The 18,954-nt window shown below is 40.8% G+C and overlaps 1 protein-coding gene and 1 gene segment (V, D, J or C); both read left to right on the plus strand.

Moving 5' to 3' along the window:
* LOC122105764 overlaps nt 1-18,954 on the plus strand; it is a 152,857-nt gene that overhangs the window by 94,848 nt on the left and 39,055 nt on the right.
* Nucleotides 7,271-10,629, plus strand: LOC122105769 (anionic trypsin-2-like). The gene is made up of 5 exons (XM_042677069.1): nt 7,271-7,320; nt 8,285-8,444; nt 9,379-9,632; nt 10,031-10,167; nt 10,428-10,629. The coding sequence occupies exons 1-5, from the start codon at nt 7,281-7,283 to the stop codon at nt 10,575-10,577; spliced, it is 741 nt and encodes a 246-aa protein (XP_042533003.1). The 5' UTR covers nt 7,271-7,280; the 3' UTR covers nt 10,578-10,629.

The following is an 18,954-nucleotide window of genomic DNA, read 5'->3' on the forward strand; positions in this document are numbered from 1 at the left end:
TCCCAAAATATGTGTTCTAGGACCAGTTGGAGAGATGGTAGCTAAAAATAATAATAGAGGACAAAGATCTGTTCTGTCAAGAAGGATTTATTTCATGAATGTGATATCTTTATAGATGTCTTTTGGTTGCTTAATGTGACTCAGAAAAGGAAATTTGGAGGGAGAGTACCAGATATTATCTTAGAAATCCACAGCACTCAGTCTTCTCTGGGGCTAGAATCAGGAGAACATGGACTTTTTGCAGATGGTGAAAAATAGAGAGATTAGCTGTGAACAGTCAGAGACTTATAAAAGTTCATGAGTCTTTAAAGAGCCAAGGAGGGAAAATGAATGCTGAGCACTGGCCATGGGATTTTAATACTGAAGACTATTGGAGTAGAGACCAAAGAAAGAGAAATTCAGAACGTCAATGTATAGTACACACCTTAGCACCATGCCCAAGTGCAGACTAGACATACAGGAGACCTGGAATCACATTGCAAGCTCTCTCTTCTTCACAATTGGAATTGGGTGGTGCAATAATATGGACCCCCCCCCCAAGAAAGTCTGGTCTGAGCTGACTGCTTTAGAGTCTGAAGTCATGACATGAACCTGTCTCTATTCATCCAGCCCAGCAAACCCATACTGAGATCAGGAGATGGCCTAGACAGCCAGGCTCAGTGGGGGCAAAGACAAAACCCTGAGAGCTCCCTGTATTGGGAGGCCATGCTGGGAATCTGAAAGGACAGTGATCCTCTTCCATTTAGGACCACTAATGGGGAACTAGTAGAAGAAGAGGAATTAATGATTACACACCATGATGTCTCCCAGAACTGTGCAGAATACCAGAATTGCAGGTGAAGGATTATATGCAATATGTTATGGTGCTGCTACTTTATGTGAAAGGCTTCAAGTCTACATTATTTCTGTAGTTCATTCCCACAAGTCCTGACATTTTGGGAGGGGACAGATATCTAGTCCTGAGTCTCTGCCACTATTCTGCGTGCATCCATAAGAGAACACAGAGGAAATAAAAGCACAATCAATACTTTCTCCTAGAATTTTGAGTTCTTCTCAGACCTAGGTGTTGGGAGCTGGGAATGCTTACAATTGACTCTATGCACTCTTGACTTTCTCTTGTTACTAGTCCAGCATAAGGAACAAAGAAACACATGAAAATAGTTAAAAATCCATACTTTCTGCTAAGGTTCATAATTAAAGAGCTAACAGAAAAACTATCTATTTCACATTATTCAGTACTTGCACAATAGGTATAGGCTATTATGCCTACACGCATTACTCTTCCTTTCTTCCATTTTTAAAATTTTTGTAAGTTATTTAATTTGAACTCAGGGCCTTGCCCTTAGGATAGGGTATATATATACATATACATATATATATATATGCCATCAACCCTTTTAGTTTTTGTCCCTTTTCAGAAAGGGTCTCACTCGTTCACATAGGGTCAGGGTTGGTCTTGTCCTTGACCTTCCTATTTATACTTCCTTCTCAGCTTATATGACAACCATGAGCCACCACACAAAGGGTCACTTTTGTGATAGACATTGGGACTAGTAAACTTTTGCTCAGGCCCTATTGTGACTTCAACTCTCCCCAACGGTGTCCTAAATAGCTAGGATTATATTAGGAAATGTCAAAGAATTGAAAACAGTATTTATAAAAGCAACCACTTGTCTCAGAAAGGGTAGGAATTGATAGGACAATGAAAGACCAAAGACATGTGGAGAGCTGAAGTACCTCAGAGAATCTGAAATGCCAATGCAAGGGTAAGAAACAATATTTTGTGCTGACAGGACCAAGCAAGGAGTATTAGTTGGGCAGAGGGAGAGCAAGTCTGAAGAGAAGGAACGTAGAAAACACAACTTCTGCATCATGCCGAAGTGCATCCTAACCAGACTGCTGACCTATACTCTCAACAGTGAACTGCACTGGGATTATTGTCTCTTCTCCCAATGTATAGCACCCCTGCACTGTCCAAAAATAATCTGAAAAGGTCTTGTCTGAGACTACAGCTTTACGAGTCAGAGAAGCCTATATTTTTTCTCTCTCTAAGGACCTACATTAGTAAAATGCCAGCAGAGTTTTGGAAGAGGCTGATTATATGGGAAATTTAGAATAAAAAACCAAATACGGCTCCATGAAGTAGGAAGTCAGGCTGAAATATAAAAAGCTACAAAGATTGCTTGACATCAATGAAGATCATTAATTTGGAAAGTGATTTCAGGAGGGAAAACCAGAGTAGCTGACATCTGTTACACTGTAGAACTACATTTAAGAAAACCACTATATGAGTACAAGTGTATAAATGGTAAAAATAAAAGTAAAATAAATACTTACAATGTACAGCTTCTTCCTCCCTCAAACCTAGCTAACATCATACAATCCCACAGAGGCCCAAGGCAAAGATCCAGTGTGAATGCTCTCAAAGGAATTCACAGAGTGGCAGCTCATGGAAATCTGCTGATGACCCTGGATCAGTAGAAAGGCAATACAAAGCAAAGGAGAAAAAGGTGCATATGTCAAAGCCTGTGATCTCTCCAAAGGCAGAGTAGGCAAACGACTACAAAGAGAAAATCTAATTTTCTGTCGTGAAGAACTTACACATTTCTCTTCACAACTCACTGCCCTACCAGACCGAAAATCAGTTTGAGTTTTATGGTGGTTGTTTGGGTATGATTCTATGTAAAGAAGGAACAGAAAGAATGTTCTAGAGAATGCCCAGCAAAGTGGAAAAAGCTCTCCTCAAATTACAATAATTACATAGGTGATGGCATGCTGTCTAGAAGACTGATAACATGAAGCTGTGAACTTTTTAGTCAATTTGGGGTCACAGTATAACTTCTGGTCAATGACAAACAAGGCTGGGTTATCTTTCCAGCTGGTCACAGCTCTCAGCTCTGCACTCTGTACCTTCTAATGGTTAGGTAATCCTTACCTAAGTTTAGAGTGCTCGTATTTCCTAAGGCCCAAATACTTCTCATAAGCTTTTCTATAAAAAGCAGTAGACAGAAACTTGCCCTTGTTCGAGTCTCAAAAGTTACTTTTCAGAAGAGTTTTAATTGTGACATATGTAGAACACAATTATTCTCATAGACTAAGGGCTGGGCTCAGAAGAAGTCCTTCTTGTGTAAATCTAAAAGAATAAAGGAATAGCTTTAAGAATAAAGAAAGAGATGGAAAATAGAGTGAACTGTGTGTGGGATTTGTGGCAGGTGGCATCTAAATGATTGTCTAATCATGTTGTAGGTCCTAAAAGGGAAAATTTTTTTTTTTTGGTCAGTCGCGGGGCCTGAGCCACAGCACCACTTCTGGCTTTTTCTGCTTATGTGGTGCTGAGGAATCGAACCCAGGGACCTCATGCATGCAAGGCAAGCACTCTACCACTGAGCCAACTTCCCAGCCCCTAAAAGGGAAAATTTTATATCATATTTCTTCAGGTATTTTCCTGTTGAAAATTAGATAAAATATTGAGTTAATAGTTCTCCTGGTATCATGATTGTATTTTTATTGCCATTCAAATGTAATCATTTGTGACAACTTTGTGACTACCTGTTATACTGATTTTTCTTTTAGATGATATTTATGTTGGTGATATTTCCCATTTGACTGTTAAATTGCTATCTATACTTTTTATTTCCAAGAATTTCAGGATTGTCTCCTTTCCAGAATCAAACAGTGTTGGCTAACATCCAAGCTGCTGATATCGCATCCCTATTTAATGGACTTAAATACTTAACTGTTCTGTAGATGTGAATCATCTTTTGGATCATTGACTATTTTTAGTATAAGTCTTTAAATATTTTGTTCTGTTTTGCCATTATTACAGTATCATTGGATGAATAAAGCAAGAGTCATGTTGCCTTGTTTGGTTTGGTTTGGTTTGGTTTGGTAATTATTTTGTTGCATACTGTGATTTGGGCATCCATTGGTTTGGATATATTTTCTAGTGTTATATACCAACCCTTAAGTGAGCAGGCTCCTCTTGAAGTCTCTTTCCCTAGTACTCATCAGAGAAGAAAATTGTAAGCTCCATAACAGTGAAAATATAAAGGCTCAGAAGGTGTGGAAATGCAATTGGAACAAATTTAAGTCAACTAAAACATAACTACTACCATCAATAAGTAGAGAAGACATATACAAGTTATTGAAGATAAGAGAAACCATGTGATCTATGTTTCTTTGGTCCTGGCTTACTTCACTTAATATAATTTTTTTTCCGAGTCTTTCCATTTCCTACCAAATGGGGCAATATCATTCTTTCTGACTGAGAGCCATCAGGGTTGGTTCCATAACTAAGCATGGTGAACAATGCTGCAATAAACATAGATGTGCTGGTAGCTTTAGTATGGCCTTGTTTATGATCATTTGGGTAAATGCCCAAAAGTGGGATTGCTGGGTCATAGGGGAGCTGTATTTGGAGCCTTTTGAAGAGCCTCCATATTGCTTTCCATGTAGTTGAACAAGTTTACACTCCCACCAGCAATGCAGTAAGGTTCCCTTCTGTCCACATCCCCTCCAGCATCTGTTGTTATTAGATTTCCTGAGTGTAGCCATTCTACCTGGGGTGAGGTGGAATCTCTATGTTGTTTTGATTTGCACGTTTTTATGGCTAGAAAGGGTGAACATTTCTTCATGTGTCTTGGCCATTCTTATTTCCTCTTTAAAGAAGTTTCCCTTAAAGTCTTTAACCCACTTATTAATTAGGCAGTTGTTTCTTTGAGGATTTGTTATTGGCCAATTTAATTCTTAGAGCAACTTGAGGGGGAGGGAATAGTTGGGGTGGTGGGGTTGGAAGGGATGGTAAGAGAAAAACAAAGGAGGGGTAACAATGCTCAAAAGGAAATGTACTCATTACCTTACTCATGTAACTGTAAAACCTCCGTATTGTATCTTTACAAAAACTATATTAAAAAAGAACTAATAAAGTCAAAATAAGTTTTAAAAAGATAATAAAAGAAGATAATGGCATAGGCACTCAGTTTAAAAATTAATATATTTGTTGCTGTTGTTTTTAAAGTACTATGTGATTTTTTTGTTTCTTCTGTATGTTCTTCCCTCATGGTAAAACGACTGTAATCACTGTACTTGATTCTTCTGCCCTGCATCTTATATATACATTTTTCTCTTTGGGGAGGAGAAGGCAAAAAACAAAATTCTGAAACAAGGATATAGAATGAACCATTGTAACAATGAGATGTATAAGACACTATGTTGAAAACGAACTTTACAACTTCAGGGGTGAGGGTACGAGGGAAGAATTGGGGAGGTAGGGAGGGAAGTGATGGTAGGAGAAAACAAAGGATGGAGTAACAATGCTTGATAGGAAATGTGCTCATTACCTTACTCATGTAACTGTAACACCTCTGTGCAGTATCTTTACCATAAAAAATATGAAAAAATAAAGAAATGTATGAACAAGAACATAATAACTTAAAAAATAACAAAAAAGATAGCAACACAGGAAAAGAAAACAACAGCTCATATCTGGATGGATCTGAGCAAGTTATTTCACATGAATAAGCAATTAGGTCATCAAAGACATAGACAATACGACTGACGCTTATGACAATGCAATGCAAAGAGGTAGAGGTGGTCTTATGTCATGCATGGTAGTGAACACACATCATAAAATTAGTCTCTGTTGCCATAATTAAAGCAGTTAGAAAATGCTAAGGAACAAATGGGACACAGAAGTATAACTTAAATAACATAGAAGGGACACTATGCTTGGGAATAAGCAATGCCCCAAATTGGATGAAATTCCAATTGGAAGACCTGACCAGAATCACCCTATTTATCTAAATGTAAAGGGCATACCTTAAGCAACAGAAGAATACCAGCTCCTTACTAGATATCATGCTCACTATGTCAACAGAGAGAGGTGTGCTTTGGCCCACCTGGGTCAGCCATCATGGAAGTTCAGGCTAAGACACAAGCTGTTAAGTGAAATATTAACTCAACATTAAATTTTTGAATGAAAGGCAAATGTCAAGTGGAATCTGGATGAATATTTTGCCTTCTGGTGACCTCTGGCTTGATGCCCAGACAAAGCTGAAGGTGCCACCTGCCATAAGTCTCACCTCCCAGCACATTCCATGACTTCCTCTAGCCTTCCGGAATTTACACTACTTTACAGTAACCTATCTAGCAAGAGAGAATGAGTTTTTCAGTGGGTCATCACATCTCATTCCAGGACGGAAGTAAAATAATTGTCTTTGAAGATTCACCTAGAACTAAGCCCAGCATACCAACCTCCCTCCATATAAAGTAGAAAATTTCAGCTGCACTATATTTTGTTATTATCCCCATGATCTGCCAGTTACTAATGTGTTAATCTCTCTATCTACCTACGATTGATCTTTTCATCAAAAAGTAATGGGCCTATGGTCATATTCTAGTATACAATGTAGGACATATAATACAAGGTAAAGCTCTCCACTCCTATCAGGGAAGACAGCTTTCAGTATCTTCAGGGCAGATTTTCAGCTAATCATAATGCTTATTATATAGCACCCATGACAGCAAGGCCAATGCAATATAGAAGAATCGTGACATTGAGGAAGAATCAGTGTATAAAATTGTTCTTCTATGTGCTTGGCTTATTGAGTCAGGTGCTGATTAAATTTTACCTCCCCTCCTTAATCCAATGTGCATCCTGAACCTTAGTGAAAAGGAGAGTCCAACAAACCCCAAATCAAGATGCCTAAGGAACCCCTGAGACCCGTTCCCATTATCAACTGCTTTTATTAGTCACATCAACAAAGGCCAGAATAACACAGTTTATAGACTGCAAAGAGCAACTTGGGGATTACTGAAAAGAGACTTCAATAGTATTTCTTCCTAATGCCTGTAGTTCCAGGACTCCATCTACCCAAACTCACTACACATATGAAAACTCTCTGAAAAATAAATGATATAACATAGCAGGAGCTCAGAGCACATAAGATGCCACTACATGGTCCCTACTCTCATTACTTATCCTCTTGCCTAATAAACTCCAGATGTATAGGTGAGGTCTTCAATTCTCATTTACCTAGTTTACCTATCCAAGGGTCCTTCCAAAAAAAGAAAGGAAAACAGCCATTCTTCCTATGCCCACAAGAGATAAGTTCCCTTATCACATTTATGTCACCAATCCAAAGACTGACCAAATATATCACAGGTGAGGTAGTGGGTAAAGATACAGGTGTGATTTTTGAGGGTGGGGCTTGGTTCTCTCCTCTGCATCCTGGGATTATAAAGACAGGTGTGGGTCACTGTGCACTTACCCTTCTCACACCATGAGTGCACTCCTGATCCTGGTCCTTGTGGGAGCTGCTGGTGAGTTCCATGCTTTGCTCTCTTCACTGCCTTCTCCTTATAGCACAGCATGTGCTCTCTTGCTATTGCTGGACCCATTCTGCCTACAAGCTTATATTCCATTAACCTCTTGAGGTCTCTACCCTCCCTCCTTCATGAGCTCCAGGCCTCACTCTCTAACTTTCTCCCTCAGCCTACCTTGACTCTAATCACTCAAATGATTCACAGCTGTGATCATAGTGCTTTGAAACCTAAGGCAGGTGAAAGTTGTCCATAAAATATATCAGTTAGTCTGTGTTTGGGTGCTATCAGCCCTGTGACTGTGCCAACATAAATCTTTTGAACAACAAATTCATGGACAGAGATTGAATATCTAATTCTGTGGCTATACACCATTGCAAGAATGAAATCATGGGTAAAGACTCCAACATGTATCCAGTTCAAATTCATAGATAACAATAAGATAGCGAGACATGCAGCAGAGCTGAAAAATCATTGCTGTCTTAGCTACTAGACATGTTTCCCCTTCCTTTTCTAAGGTCTCTGGGGATACAATTTGTTGATCCTGACTATAAAGATTTGAAGTTTGGGAGAAGCTAGATGCAGCCAAGTCTAAATAGCCAGGACTCATTCCTAGCAACGCCCAGCCATTCCGCTACTTATGGGGAATGAACAGTCACAGGAGTACACAACTGAAAATTACAAGGGAAGAACAATCAGTGTACAAGATAAACAAGTTCTCAGTGCACCCTAGTGCCTGGCTTCTGAAGGTTTTCCTGTGTCTTCATCTTGCAGTAACTGAAGGGGATTTTGTGCTTTTCCTGTTTGGATGACACGGACATTTTGGACAACTTTACCCTGTGAGCCCAAAGGACAGCTTGCTTACTGTGTTTTGGATCCCTAACAAGGAAGGAGACACAGGTCTTTGGGCTCCACTGTCATCATACGACTAAAAGTGAATTCTCCTTTCCCATCTCCACTCTAGCTGCTTTTCCTCTTGATGACGATGACAAGATCGTCGGGGGCTACACCTGTGCCCCCAACTCCGTGCCCTACCAGGTGTCCCTGAACTCTGGCTACCACTTCTGCGGAGGCTCCCTCATCAATGACCAGTGGGTGGTGTCTGCAGCCCACTGCTACAAGTCGTAAGTACCAGACAACACATGGCTGAACCCACAGTCTGGTTTCTGCAAGGGTGTGGGTCCTTCCAGGGAAGGGCTGCAGGGCTCAGTTGGATGTGTGAGGTCATGTAGAGGAGACAAAGGTAATGGCAGCAGCTGAGCTGGGGATGAGAAGACACACAGAGTAGAAAGTTTTATACACTCCAACATGTTCCACAAGGAATTCAGGTCACAAAAGCAGCAAAGCAATGTGTTGTGAGAAGAACCAGTCAGGTACTCCAGCAAGGAAAATACGCCAGTATAATGAAACACCTGAGTTTTCTATGCAGGAAACAAAGTCCAACTTACGAAGGTGAATGCTAAATACGTGTGACATTTGAAACTGTTTTCCTTCTGCTCTTGCCACTGTGCAAGATGGGCTGAGAATCATTGTCTGCAACAAGAGTTCTCAGAAGGGCTGCCCAATCAGGAGGTGTGTGAATACAACTGGTGTCTGGGCATTTTGCCTTCCACTGTGTTTCATTCCATCTGAGGCAGTAAGTGAGAACTGGTGTCTTCAAATAGGACCAGGGGCTGCTATGACAGAAGGTCTCAGAGTCACACCATGACCCACAATGAATATGAAACAACAGACATTGTTTCTACCTTAGTTAATTAGCAAAGACACAGAGACATGGGGAAACCATGTTTCACTGTTTCTTGTATAGAGCCCTAGATGGAAGGGAAAGCTTCTAGACCAGATCTGTCCCCAACTGTAACCATTGACTTCATCCCTTCCCCAGTGAAATAGAACACCTCTGAAACAGAATACACCTGTGACTCACACTAGCACACCAGCACTCACCCACCAGCCATGTACTGCTCCTAGGATGAGGCCTGCTAACCCTTCTAGGCCAATGAACCCAGGGTGTCTAGGGAAATAGAGAATGGGCTCCACCTTGCTTCCTTTTCCGCACAGCCGCATCCAGGTGAGACTGGGAGAACATAACATCAACGTCCAAGAGGGAAGTGAGCAGATTGTCAGGGCCGCCAAGGCCATCCGCCACCCCGGATACAACTCAAGGAACCTGGACAATGACATCATGCTGATCAAGCTGTCCTCCCCAGTGTCCCTCAACTCCCAAGTGGCCCCTGTGGCTCTGCCCACCTCCTGTGCACCTGCTGGCACCCAGTGCCTCATCTCTGGCTGGGGCAACACCCTGAGCTTTGGTGGTGAGCACAGCCCTTCACCTGCCCACATGCATCTGTCCTCATGTCTTCCAGAACCTAGAATGTCTCTCAGTTGGAACCTATTTGATTCCAATCTGCAAATAGATTTCAAGGCCTGTTACACACAAGACTCCTTGGCATCTGAAAGACATGCAATCCCAAGGGATTTGACCACTACACTCTGGACAGAATTCATATAGAGGGGTGTTGCAATTAACTCTTGAAATAAGAATCAGAGATTGTCATTCTGGGAACACAAACCAAGGTTCCACATTGGTGCCTAATACCTTGGGGTTCTCAGTAACTCTCCACCACATTCCACTGGAGGATTGGGCGCAGGCTTGTCTGAGATTATGCCATTTCTCCTTTTTCATTTTCTTCTCATTGTGTGTCCTTCAAAGTGAACAACCCAGATGAGCTGCAGTGCCTGGATGCCCCCCTGCTGAGCCAGAGTGTGTGTGAAGCCGCCTACCCTGGGAAGGTCACCAAGAACATGGTGTGTGCTGGCTTCATCGAGGGAGGCAAGGACTCCTGCCAGGTGACTCAGTCCTTCCCCCATCACAACCACACCTGACCATGCTCAGCCCCTCCCTCTGCAATGCTGAATGGCTGCAGCACCATGTAGGGCTCCATTGACAAGTCAACAAGGCCCATTTTACTGTGTATGTTGTCCAAAATAAGAACACAGAATGGGCCACCACAAGTGAGCTATATGCTAGACTAGGACAAGTATTAAGTTCTGAGTGTGAGTTGCTCCATTAATCTTCATGTACTCATGCAACTTGTTCCTCTCCCCAGGGTGACTCTGGTGGCCCTGTGGTGTGCAATGGAGAGCTCCAGGGAATCGTCTCCTGGGGCTATGGCTGTGCCCAGAAGGACAATCCTGGAGTGTACACCAGAGTGTGCAACTACGTGGACTGGATCCAGGCCACCATCGCTGCCAACTGAAAACCCTCCAGCCCTCTGCAGTCACTATGCCAATAAATTAACCTGTCCTCACTGTCGGTGTCTGTGCCTTCTCTGTTCAATCCCTTTGCCCAGGAAAACATCCTGAATGAGTTCTGGTTGTAAGAGATGAGAGCGGGCTCTTGGTTCCCTAATTATGGTACAGTAGATGGAGGAATAGTATACAAAAATAATACTCAGGTAGAAATATCTGTTCTCTCACAAATGTGATGTGAAGAATATCTCAGTTTTATTAATTCTGTGGCTCTGTGTGCACATATTGGCTTGGTTGGTGAGTCCACAGCCTTCTCTGAATATAGTGGAAATGTCTTGGTTCCCAGGGCACATATATCCAGGGTAGCCTAAGGATTGATTTCTTTGGCTTTTACTCAATCTGTTCTGCACCTGTTCTTCAGAATGTTGCTGCCTTTTCTCTTTGCAGCCACTATCCTACTTAGACAAAATCATACCTGCCTTTTTCTCTCAATTATGTTCTCATGTGTGCAGCGATGGATATGGCCAGCCACCCCAGCCATCCTGCTCCTGAGCAATCTGCCTCACTGAATGTTGTTGCGCAATGCCAGTCTGATCAGTGCCACTGCAGAGATACGTACATGTGTTTATTTGTAATGTGTTCTCCACTCTTGAGACAGTCATTATTACAGTGATACAGATACTAAGTATAGATGAAGAGAAAATTAGTTTACACCCCAAAGACAATAGATATTAGATTGTCTCTACTTGTCTGTAAATAGGATTAGCATTTTATCTTTTCATAACATCTGATGAATTTGTCCTGAACTAAGATACTTATATATAAACATATTGTATATTGTATATATTTATATATAATTATGTTCTCTATATGTTTTTTTTATTTTCTGCCTCCTGCCAGTGGCCAACTTTACCAGTGAGTGTGTGCACACTTAGACACTCATAAATGCCATGAAAGCAATGATCTATTCTGTCCTCTGAGTTTCTCTTCCCTTACAGCTTAGAGACTTATGACTGCCACACAGTTATTTTTGTAGCTTGTTGGGTCTCTGTCCGTCCCGGGGAAGATGGATGGGGTCTGAGGAAAGGTAAGTGTGCCGCTTGCCTGTTCCCCAGCCTCCCTTAGCCCAGGAGACAATCAGGTGCAGTGGGGAGTCAAGTCAAGCAGGAACTCATTTATTACCACACAGCAAGCACTTTTTAAAGCAAAAAACGGCGTGGCATGGAAGGAGAGGGAAAGGAACCAAACAATCACTGTAGAGGTCACCCTATCATGTGCCTAAGCTTTCTATACTGTCCCTGCTGTCCCAAAGCTGTTCACGCACTGACGTCATTTCGCCTGGTTGTGGTACTGAGTCAGATTTTAACATAAACAACTCGGGCTCTGCACACTCAACTCCCTCTCAGCGCCATCTTTGCTGCCCATGTGCCCTACAGTAGCTGTCTTTGAGCTCATCACTCTGACTCAGAAAAGGAAATTTGGAGGAACACTAAAAGAGGATATCTTATAAATCCTCAGAGCTCACTGTCTTCTCTGGGAGTAGAATCAATACATCAGAAGAGCAGCTACCCTTTGCAGATGGTAAAAATACAGAGGTTAACTGTGAGCAGTCAGAGACTTATGACAGTTCAAGAAACTTCATGGAGCCAACTAGAGGGAAAAATGAATATTCCCTCACTGATTACGGGATTGTTACAGTGAAGCCAGATGGAGTAGAGACCAAAGAAAGGAGAAATTCAGAAACTCGTCATAGCACAGACCTTAGCACCAGGCCCAAGTACAGATTAGACATACAGGAGACCTGGAATCACATTGCAAGCTGGCTCTGACCAAGTTCTCTCTTCTTCACAACTGGAATTAGGGGGTACACTATTGTGGAGCCACCCCTAGAAAGTCTTTTCTGAACTGACTGCTGTAGACTCTGAGGTCATGGCATTATCCTGTGTCTAATCATCCAGCCAGGCAAAGCCACACTGAGATCAGGAAATGGCCTGGACAGCCAGGTTCAGTAGAGCCAAGACAAAAGCCCTGAGAGCTCCCTGTGCTGGGAGGCAATGCTGGGAATCTGAAAGGACAATGGTTACCTTCCATTTAGGACCACAACTGGGGAACCACTGGAAGAAGAGAAATGAGTAATTGTAAGCCATGATTTCTCCCAGAACTGTTCACACTACCAGAATTGCAGGAGGGGGACAACATCCAATACAATAAGGTGCTGTCACTTTATTTTAATGGTTTCAAGCTCACAGTATTTCTGTAGTTCAGACCCACGACCCTCTGACATTTTTGGAGGGGATACACATCCTGTCCTGAGGCACTGGCACCATCCTGAGTGTATCCATAGAGTGCACAGAGCAAACAAAACACACTCAATGTTTTCCAGTATAATTCTTAAGGTCTTCTAGGTTCTAGGAGCTGGGCAGTGGAGAATGATTACAACTGACTCTCTATGCACTCTCAACATGAAAGTACTTAACAACCCATACTCTGTCCAAGGGGCTCAGAAGAAAAGAGTTAATAGATGATCTATTTCATGTAGTTAATGAAATACCACTTCTGCCCTTAATTATTGGCTTCCTCTGGGAGGAAAGACACTGTGTTTTTTTGTGTTTTTCATTCTGACTTTTGGTCATCTTCTGCTTAAATCGTTTTTGCTTTCCTTTCATCTTTTATTTCTCCCTCTTATTGATTCTTTTTATTTCTCTTTTTCCTCCTCCTACTTTCTTTTATCTGACTATGTAGCCTAGGCTCCCTTTAAACTTGGTCTGCATCCTGACTAGGTTAGAACTCACAATGTTCTTAATTTTATCTATGATTTTATTGTTATTAAGGTGCTTACAGAGGTGCTACAATTTCATACTTCAAGTCATGCACCCATTTTTCTTTTGGACAGTGTCACCCCTTCATTTACTTACTCTAATTTCCACCTCCTGTTCTACAACACAAGTTGCACAATTGATATTCCTAATTTAATTCAGTTCTTGAACTACAGGCCTAGACTGTCTTGCCTATTCTCATTACTCTTCCTTTTTTCCCTTTTTTATTTTTGGCAGTATTGTAATTTGAGTCTGGACCTTGCACTTAGGATAAAAGCAGGACTAGTTAAGCAATCAACACTTTTACATTTTCTCCCTTTTCAGAAAGGTCTCATCCTTTTTAAATCGGGTCAGGGTTTGTCTTGTCATTGATCATTTTATCAATTTAATTTTATTTTGTTGTAAAGGTGATGTACAGAGGGGTTCAGTTACGTAAGTAACTGATGAGTACATTTCTTGTTGAACATTGTTACCCCGTCCCTTGCTTTTCTCCCACTATCTCTTCCTCCATCTCCCCCCACCCCAAAGTTGTAAAATTCATTTCCAACCTGGTGTCTTGTGAGTATTGCTGTTGCATTGTTTCACCATTTGTCCTTGCTTCACCATTTTGTTCTTCTCCTTTTCTTCCCCAAATCAGATAAATGTATATGCAAGACACAGGGTACCCAAATCAAAAACAGTGACTACAGGGGATAAACCGAAGGGAAAAAAAGAAAGAACTTCGTACAGTACATTAAAAACAACATCAACAACAACAACAAAAAAAATCCCTCTTTTTTCCCTGTCTTGGAGTTCATTGTGTTTAGCATCATTTTTTTAATTGTGAAAATACTGTATAGAGGGGTTACAATTACATGAGCAAGGTTAACATCATTTTATATCGTCATGAGTATATAGCTATTGAGCTATTATGGTTTTTTGCTAGGATTATCCTAGACACCTACTAATTATTTCCAATGAGGGAAACCACGGACACTGCATTTCTTTCGGCCTGACTTACTTCACTTCATATGATTTTTTCCAAAGTCTTTCCATTTCCTTACTCATGGGGCAGTATCATTCTGATGGAGGCATAGAGTTCCATTGTGTTTCTCGATCCATTCATCTACTGAGGGACATCTGGGTTGTTTCCGTATCTTAGCTATGGTAAATAATGCGGCAATTAACATAGAACTAGTGGCTTTAGTGTGGCCTTGTTTGTGATCATGTGGGTAAATGCTCAGGAAGTAGGATTGCTGGATCATAGGAGAGTTCTATATTTAATGCTTTCCGGAGTGGTTGAACCAGTTTGCAATTCCACATACAGTGTAGTAGTGTTGCCTTTTGGCCAGATCTTATTTATGCTTTCATCTTAGCTCTATGACAGTCATGAACCACCACACAATGCTTTATTTTTATCACTGACATTGGGATGTATGAACATTTTGCTGAGGCTCAGTTGGGTCTGCAACTCTCCAGAACTGTCTCCCAAATAACTAGGCTTATAGGAATGAGCCAATATGCCACCACTTCTTTCAATGTATAGATTTCAGTCTTCTTACACCCCTCCCCAGCTTCCATTTCCTTTATCCTCACCTTTTAAAGACTTCACTGCATAATTTTTTGCATCCCTTTTTTTTGTTCCTGTTTGTGTCTTTTAAATTTTCCTTTTCTTCTTAGTTATTATTTCTTTTTTTTTTTTTTTTTTTTTAATTTAATTTTATTTTATTTGAGAACATACTGTACAGAGGGGTTACAATTACATGGGCAGGATAATGCATACATTTCTTACCAAGCATTGCAGCCTCCTCCTTTGTTTACCCTTCACCTCCCTTCCCAGCCTCCCCCCTCCCTCCCACCCAATCATACCACCCCTCCCCCCCCCCCCCGACATTGTAAAGCTGGTTTTGACATGACATTTTGTACTTCTCATTGTTGCAACAGGTCCACCTGAATCCTTAAACGACTTGTTTGTCCCCATCTCCTCCACATGTTATACTGACATCAAATATAGTGAAAGCGGGGGTTACACTGTGGGGGAGGGACATACAAAGCAACAAAGAGATAATATTATAAATGCGTTAGAAACACATGCATGAAAGAAACAAAAACATTAAAATACATATTTGAGGTTTCGTTTTCCTAACATCACATTATTTGACTTTTTCCGCTTGACTCATACCTATACTAGATATTGCAAATAAGGGAAACCATGGGACCTATGTTTCTTTGGGCCTGGCTTACTGCACTTAATATAATTTTTTCCAAGCCTTTCCATTTCCTAACAAATGGGGAAATGTCATTCTTTCTGATGGAGGCATAGAATTCCATTGTGTATATATACCACATCTTCTTGATCCATTCATCTACTGAGGGGCATCTGGGTTGGTTCCATGTCTTAGCTATGGTAAATAATGCTGCAATAAACATAGTTGTGCTGGTAGCTTTAGTGTGGCCTTGTTTGTGATCATTTGGGTAAATGCCCAAAAGTGGGATTGCTGGGTCATTGGGGAGCTCTATGTGGAGTCTTTTGAGGAACCTCCATACTGCTTTCCAAAGTGGTTGAACAAGTTTACATTCCCACCAACAATGAAGTAAGGTTCCTTTCTGTCCACATCCCCTCCAGCATCTGTTGTTGTTAGAGTTCTTGATTTTTGCTGTTCTAACTGGAGTGAGGTGATATCTCAATGTTGTTTTGATTTGCATTTCTTTTATGGCTAGGGATGTTGAACATTTCTTCATGTGTCTATTGGCCATCCTTCTTTCTTCTTCAGAGAAGCTTCTCTTTAAGTCTTTCGCCCACTTACTTATTGGGCAGTTGTTTCTTTGAGGATTTGTTGTTGGGTGGTTTAATTTTTTGAGTTCCAAGTATATTTTAGATATGAGACCCTTGTCCGTTGTATGGCTAGTAAAGATCTTCTCCCAGTCCGTGGGCTTTCTATTGATCTTGCTAGCTATGTCATTTGCCCTGCAGAAGCTCTGCAACCTTATACAATCCCATTTGTCCAGCCTTTCTTTGATTTGTTGTGTTTCCGGGTCTTTATTCAGAAAATTTCGGCCTGTGCCAAGGAGACCCAGGGTTTCTCCTATTCCATCCTGTAATGTTTTCAGAGTGTCTGCTTTGAGTTCAAGGTCTTTGATCCATTTGGAGTTGATTCTGGTGCAGGGTGATATATAAGGATCTAGGTTTAGTTTTCTACATGTAGTTAACCAGTTTTGCCAGCACCATTTACTGAAGAGGCTGTCTGTCTTCCATTCTATTGTTTTAGCTCCCTTATCGAAGATTAGATGGCTATAGGTCTGTAGGTTCATTTCTGGGTTTTCAATTCTATTCCATTGGTCCTGAGGTCTGTTCTTATGCCAATACCAAGCTGTTTTGATTACTATGGCTTTATAGTAGAGTTTGAAATTTGGTACTGATATTCCTCCAGCAGTGTTCTTTCCGTTGAGGAGCGTTTTTGCTATTCGGGGTCTTTTATTGTTCCATATGAATTTTTGGATTGCCTCTTCTATTTCCTTGAAGAATGAGGGTGGAATTTTGATAGGTATTGCGTTGAATTTGTAGATAGCCTTGGGGAGTATTGCCATTTTCACGATGTTAATCTTTCCAATCCAGGAGCATGGGAGGTTTTGCCATTTTTTAAGTTCTGTGTTGATTTCCTTTTTCAAGATTTTAAAGTTTTCATCATAGAGGTCCTTCACTTCTTTAGTTAAGTTAATTCCTAGGTATTTTATTTTTTGTGGGGCTATTACAAATGGAGTTGCTTTCCTAATTTCAGCCACACTTTTCTCATTGTTGGCATACAGAAAAGCCATTGATTTTTGGGGGTTAATTTTATAACCTGCTACTTTGCCAAAGTTTTGAATCAGCTTGAGTAATTTGGGAGTGGAGTCTATGGGGTTCTTTAAATACAAGATCATGTCATCTGCAAAGAGGGAGAGTTTTATTTCTTCTTTCCCTATTTGGATCCCCTTTATGTCTGCATCTTGTCTTATTGCTGTAGCTAGGCATTCTAATACTAGATTGAAGAGAAGTGGAGAGAGTGGGCATCCTTGTCTTGTTCCTGAGTTAAGAGGAAATGGCTTTAGTTTTTCACCATTGAGTATAATGCTGGCTGTAGGTTTGTCATATACAGCCTTTATTGTATTGAGGAATGTTCCATGGATTCCTAATTTTTTCAAAACCTTCATCATAAAGGGGTGTTGGATCTTGTCGAATGCTTTTTCTGCATCTATTGAGATAACCATGTGGTTCTTATTCTTGCTCCTGTTGATGTGATGAATAATATTAATTGATTTGCGCATATTGAACCAGCTTTGCATCCCTGAAATGAATCCTGTTTGATCGTGGTGTATGATTTTTTGGATGAATTGTTGAAGTCGGTTGGCCAAAATTTTGTTGAGAAGTTTTGCATCAATGTTCATCAAAGAAATGGGTCTATAGTTTTCTTTCTTTGATGAGTCCCTGCCTGGTTTTGGGATGAGGGTTATGATGGCTTCATAGAATGTGTTCGGTAGTGAGCTTTCTCTTTCAATTTCATTGAAGAGTTGGAGGAGAATTGGTGTGAGCTCTGCTTTGAAGGCCTTGTAAAATTCCGCTGTAAAACCATCTGGTCCTGGACTTTTCTTAGCTGGGAGGTCTCTTATTGCTGTTTCTATTTCAATGCTTGATATGGGCCTGTTAAGATAGTTTACCTCATCTTGGTTTAGTTTTGGCATGTCAATATTTGCTAGGAAGAGGTCCATTTCTGTCAAGTTCTCAAACTTATTAGCATAAAGTTTTGAGAAGTATTCCCTTATAATGTTCTGAATCTTGCTTGTTTCCGTGGTGATGTTTCCATTCTCATCTCTGAGTTTATTAATTTGGGTGTGTTCTCTTCTTTTTCTGATAAGATTTGCTAAGGGTCTGTCAATTTTGTTGAGTTTTTCGAAGAACCAACTCTTTGTTTTGTTGATTCTTTCTATAGTTTTTTTGGATTCTAATTCATTTAATTCTGATTTAATTTTGATTATTTCTTTCCGTCTACTGGATTGGGGTTTATCTTGCTGCTCTTTTTCAAGGAGGTTTAGATGTGTCATTAAATTGTTAGTTTCAGATCTTTCCAATTTGTTGATGTAGGAGCTCAGAGCTATAAACTTGCCTCTGAGTACTGCCTTTGCTGTGTCCCAGAGGAGCTGGTATTTTGTGTGTTCATTTTTGTTGAATAGCATGAACATTTGAATTTCCTTTCTAATCTCTTCCATGACCCACTCATGATTCAGCAGTGTGTTGTTCAGCCTCCATGTGATACCGGACTTTCTTTGGTGGCTTTTGGTGTTGAGTTCTAACTTTATTCCCTTGTGGTCAGAGAGAATGCAAGGTATAACTTCAATGTTTCTGAATTTAGACAAGTTTGCTTTGTGGCCTAAAATGTGGTCTATTTTAGAAAACGTTCCATGTGCTGCTGAGAAAAACGTGTATTCTGATGCTGCTGGGTGAAATGTTCGGTAAATGTCTGTTAAGTCTAGTTGATCTATGCAGCTGTTTAGATCTGCGGTTTCTCTGTTGAGTTTTTGCCGAGTTGATCTATCTAGTGGGGAGAGTGGTGTG

Source organism: Dipodomys spectabilis, unplaced genomic scaffold (genome assembly GCF_019054845.1).
Source record: "Dipodomys spectabilis isolate Male_0828 unplaced genomic scaffold, ASM1905484v1 ptg000034l, whole genome shotgun sequence".
Classification (NCBI taxonomy): Eukaryota; Metazoa; Chordata; class Mammalia; order Rodentia; family Heteromyidae; genus Dipodomys; species Dipodomys spectabilis.

Coding starts and splice junctions, on each gene's coding strand:
- LOC122105769 (XM_042677069.1), top strand. CDS start 7,281: ATGAGTGCACTCCTGATCCTGGTCCTTGTGGGAGCTGCTG. Junction 8,445..9,378: donor GCAGCCCACTGCTACAAGTC/GTAAGTACCAGA, acceptor TTTTCCGCACAG/CCGCATCCAGGTGAGACTGG. Junction 10,168..10,427: donor GAGGCAAGGACTCCTGCCAG/GTGACTCAGTCC, acceptor TCCTCTCCCCAG/GGTGACTCTGGTGGCCCTGT.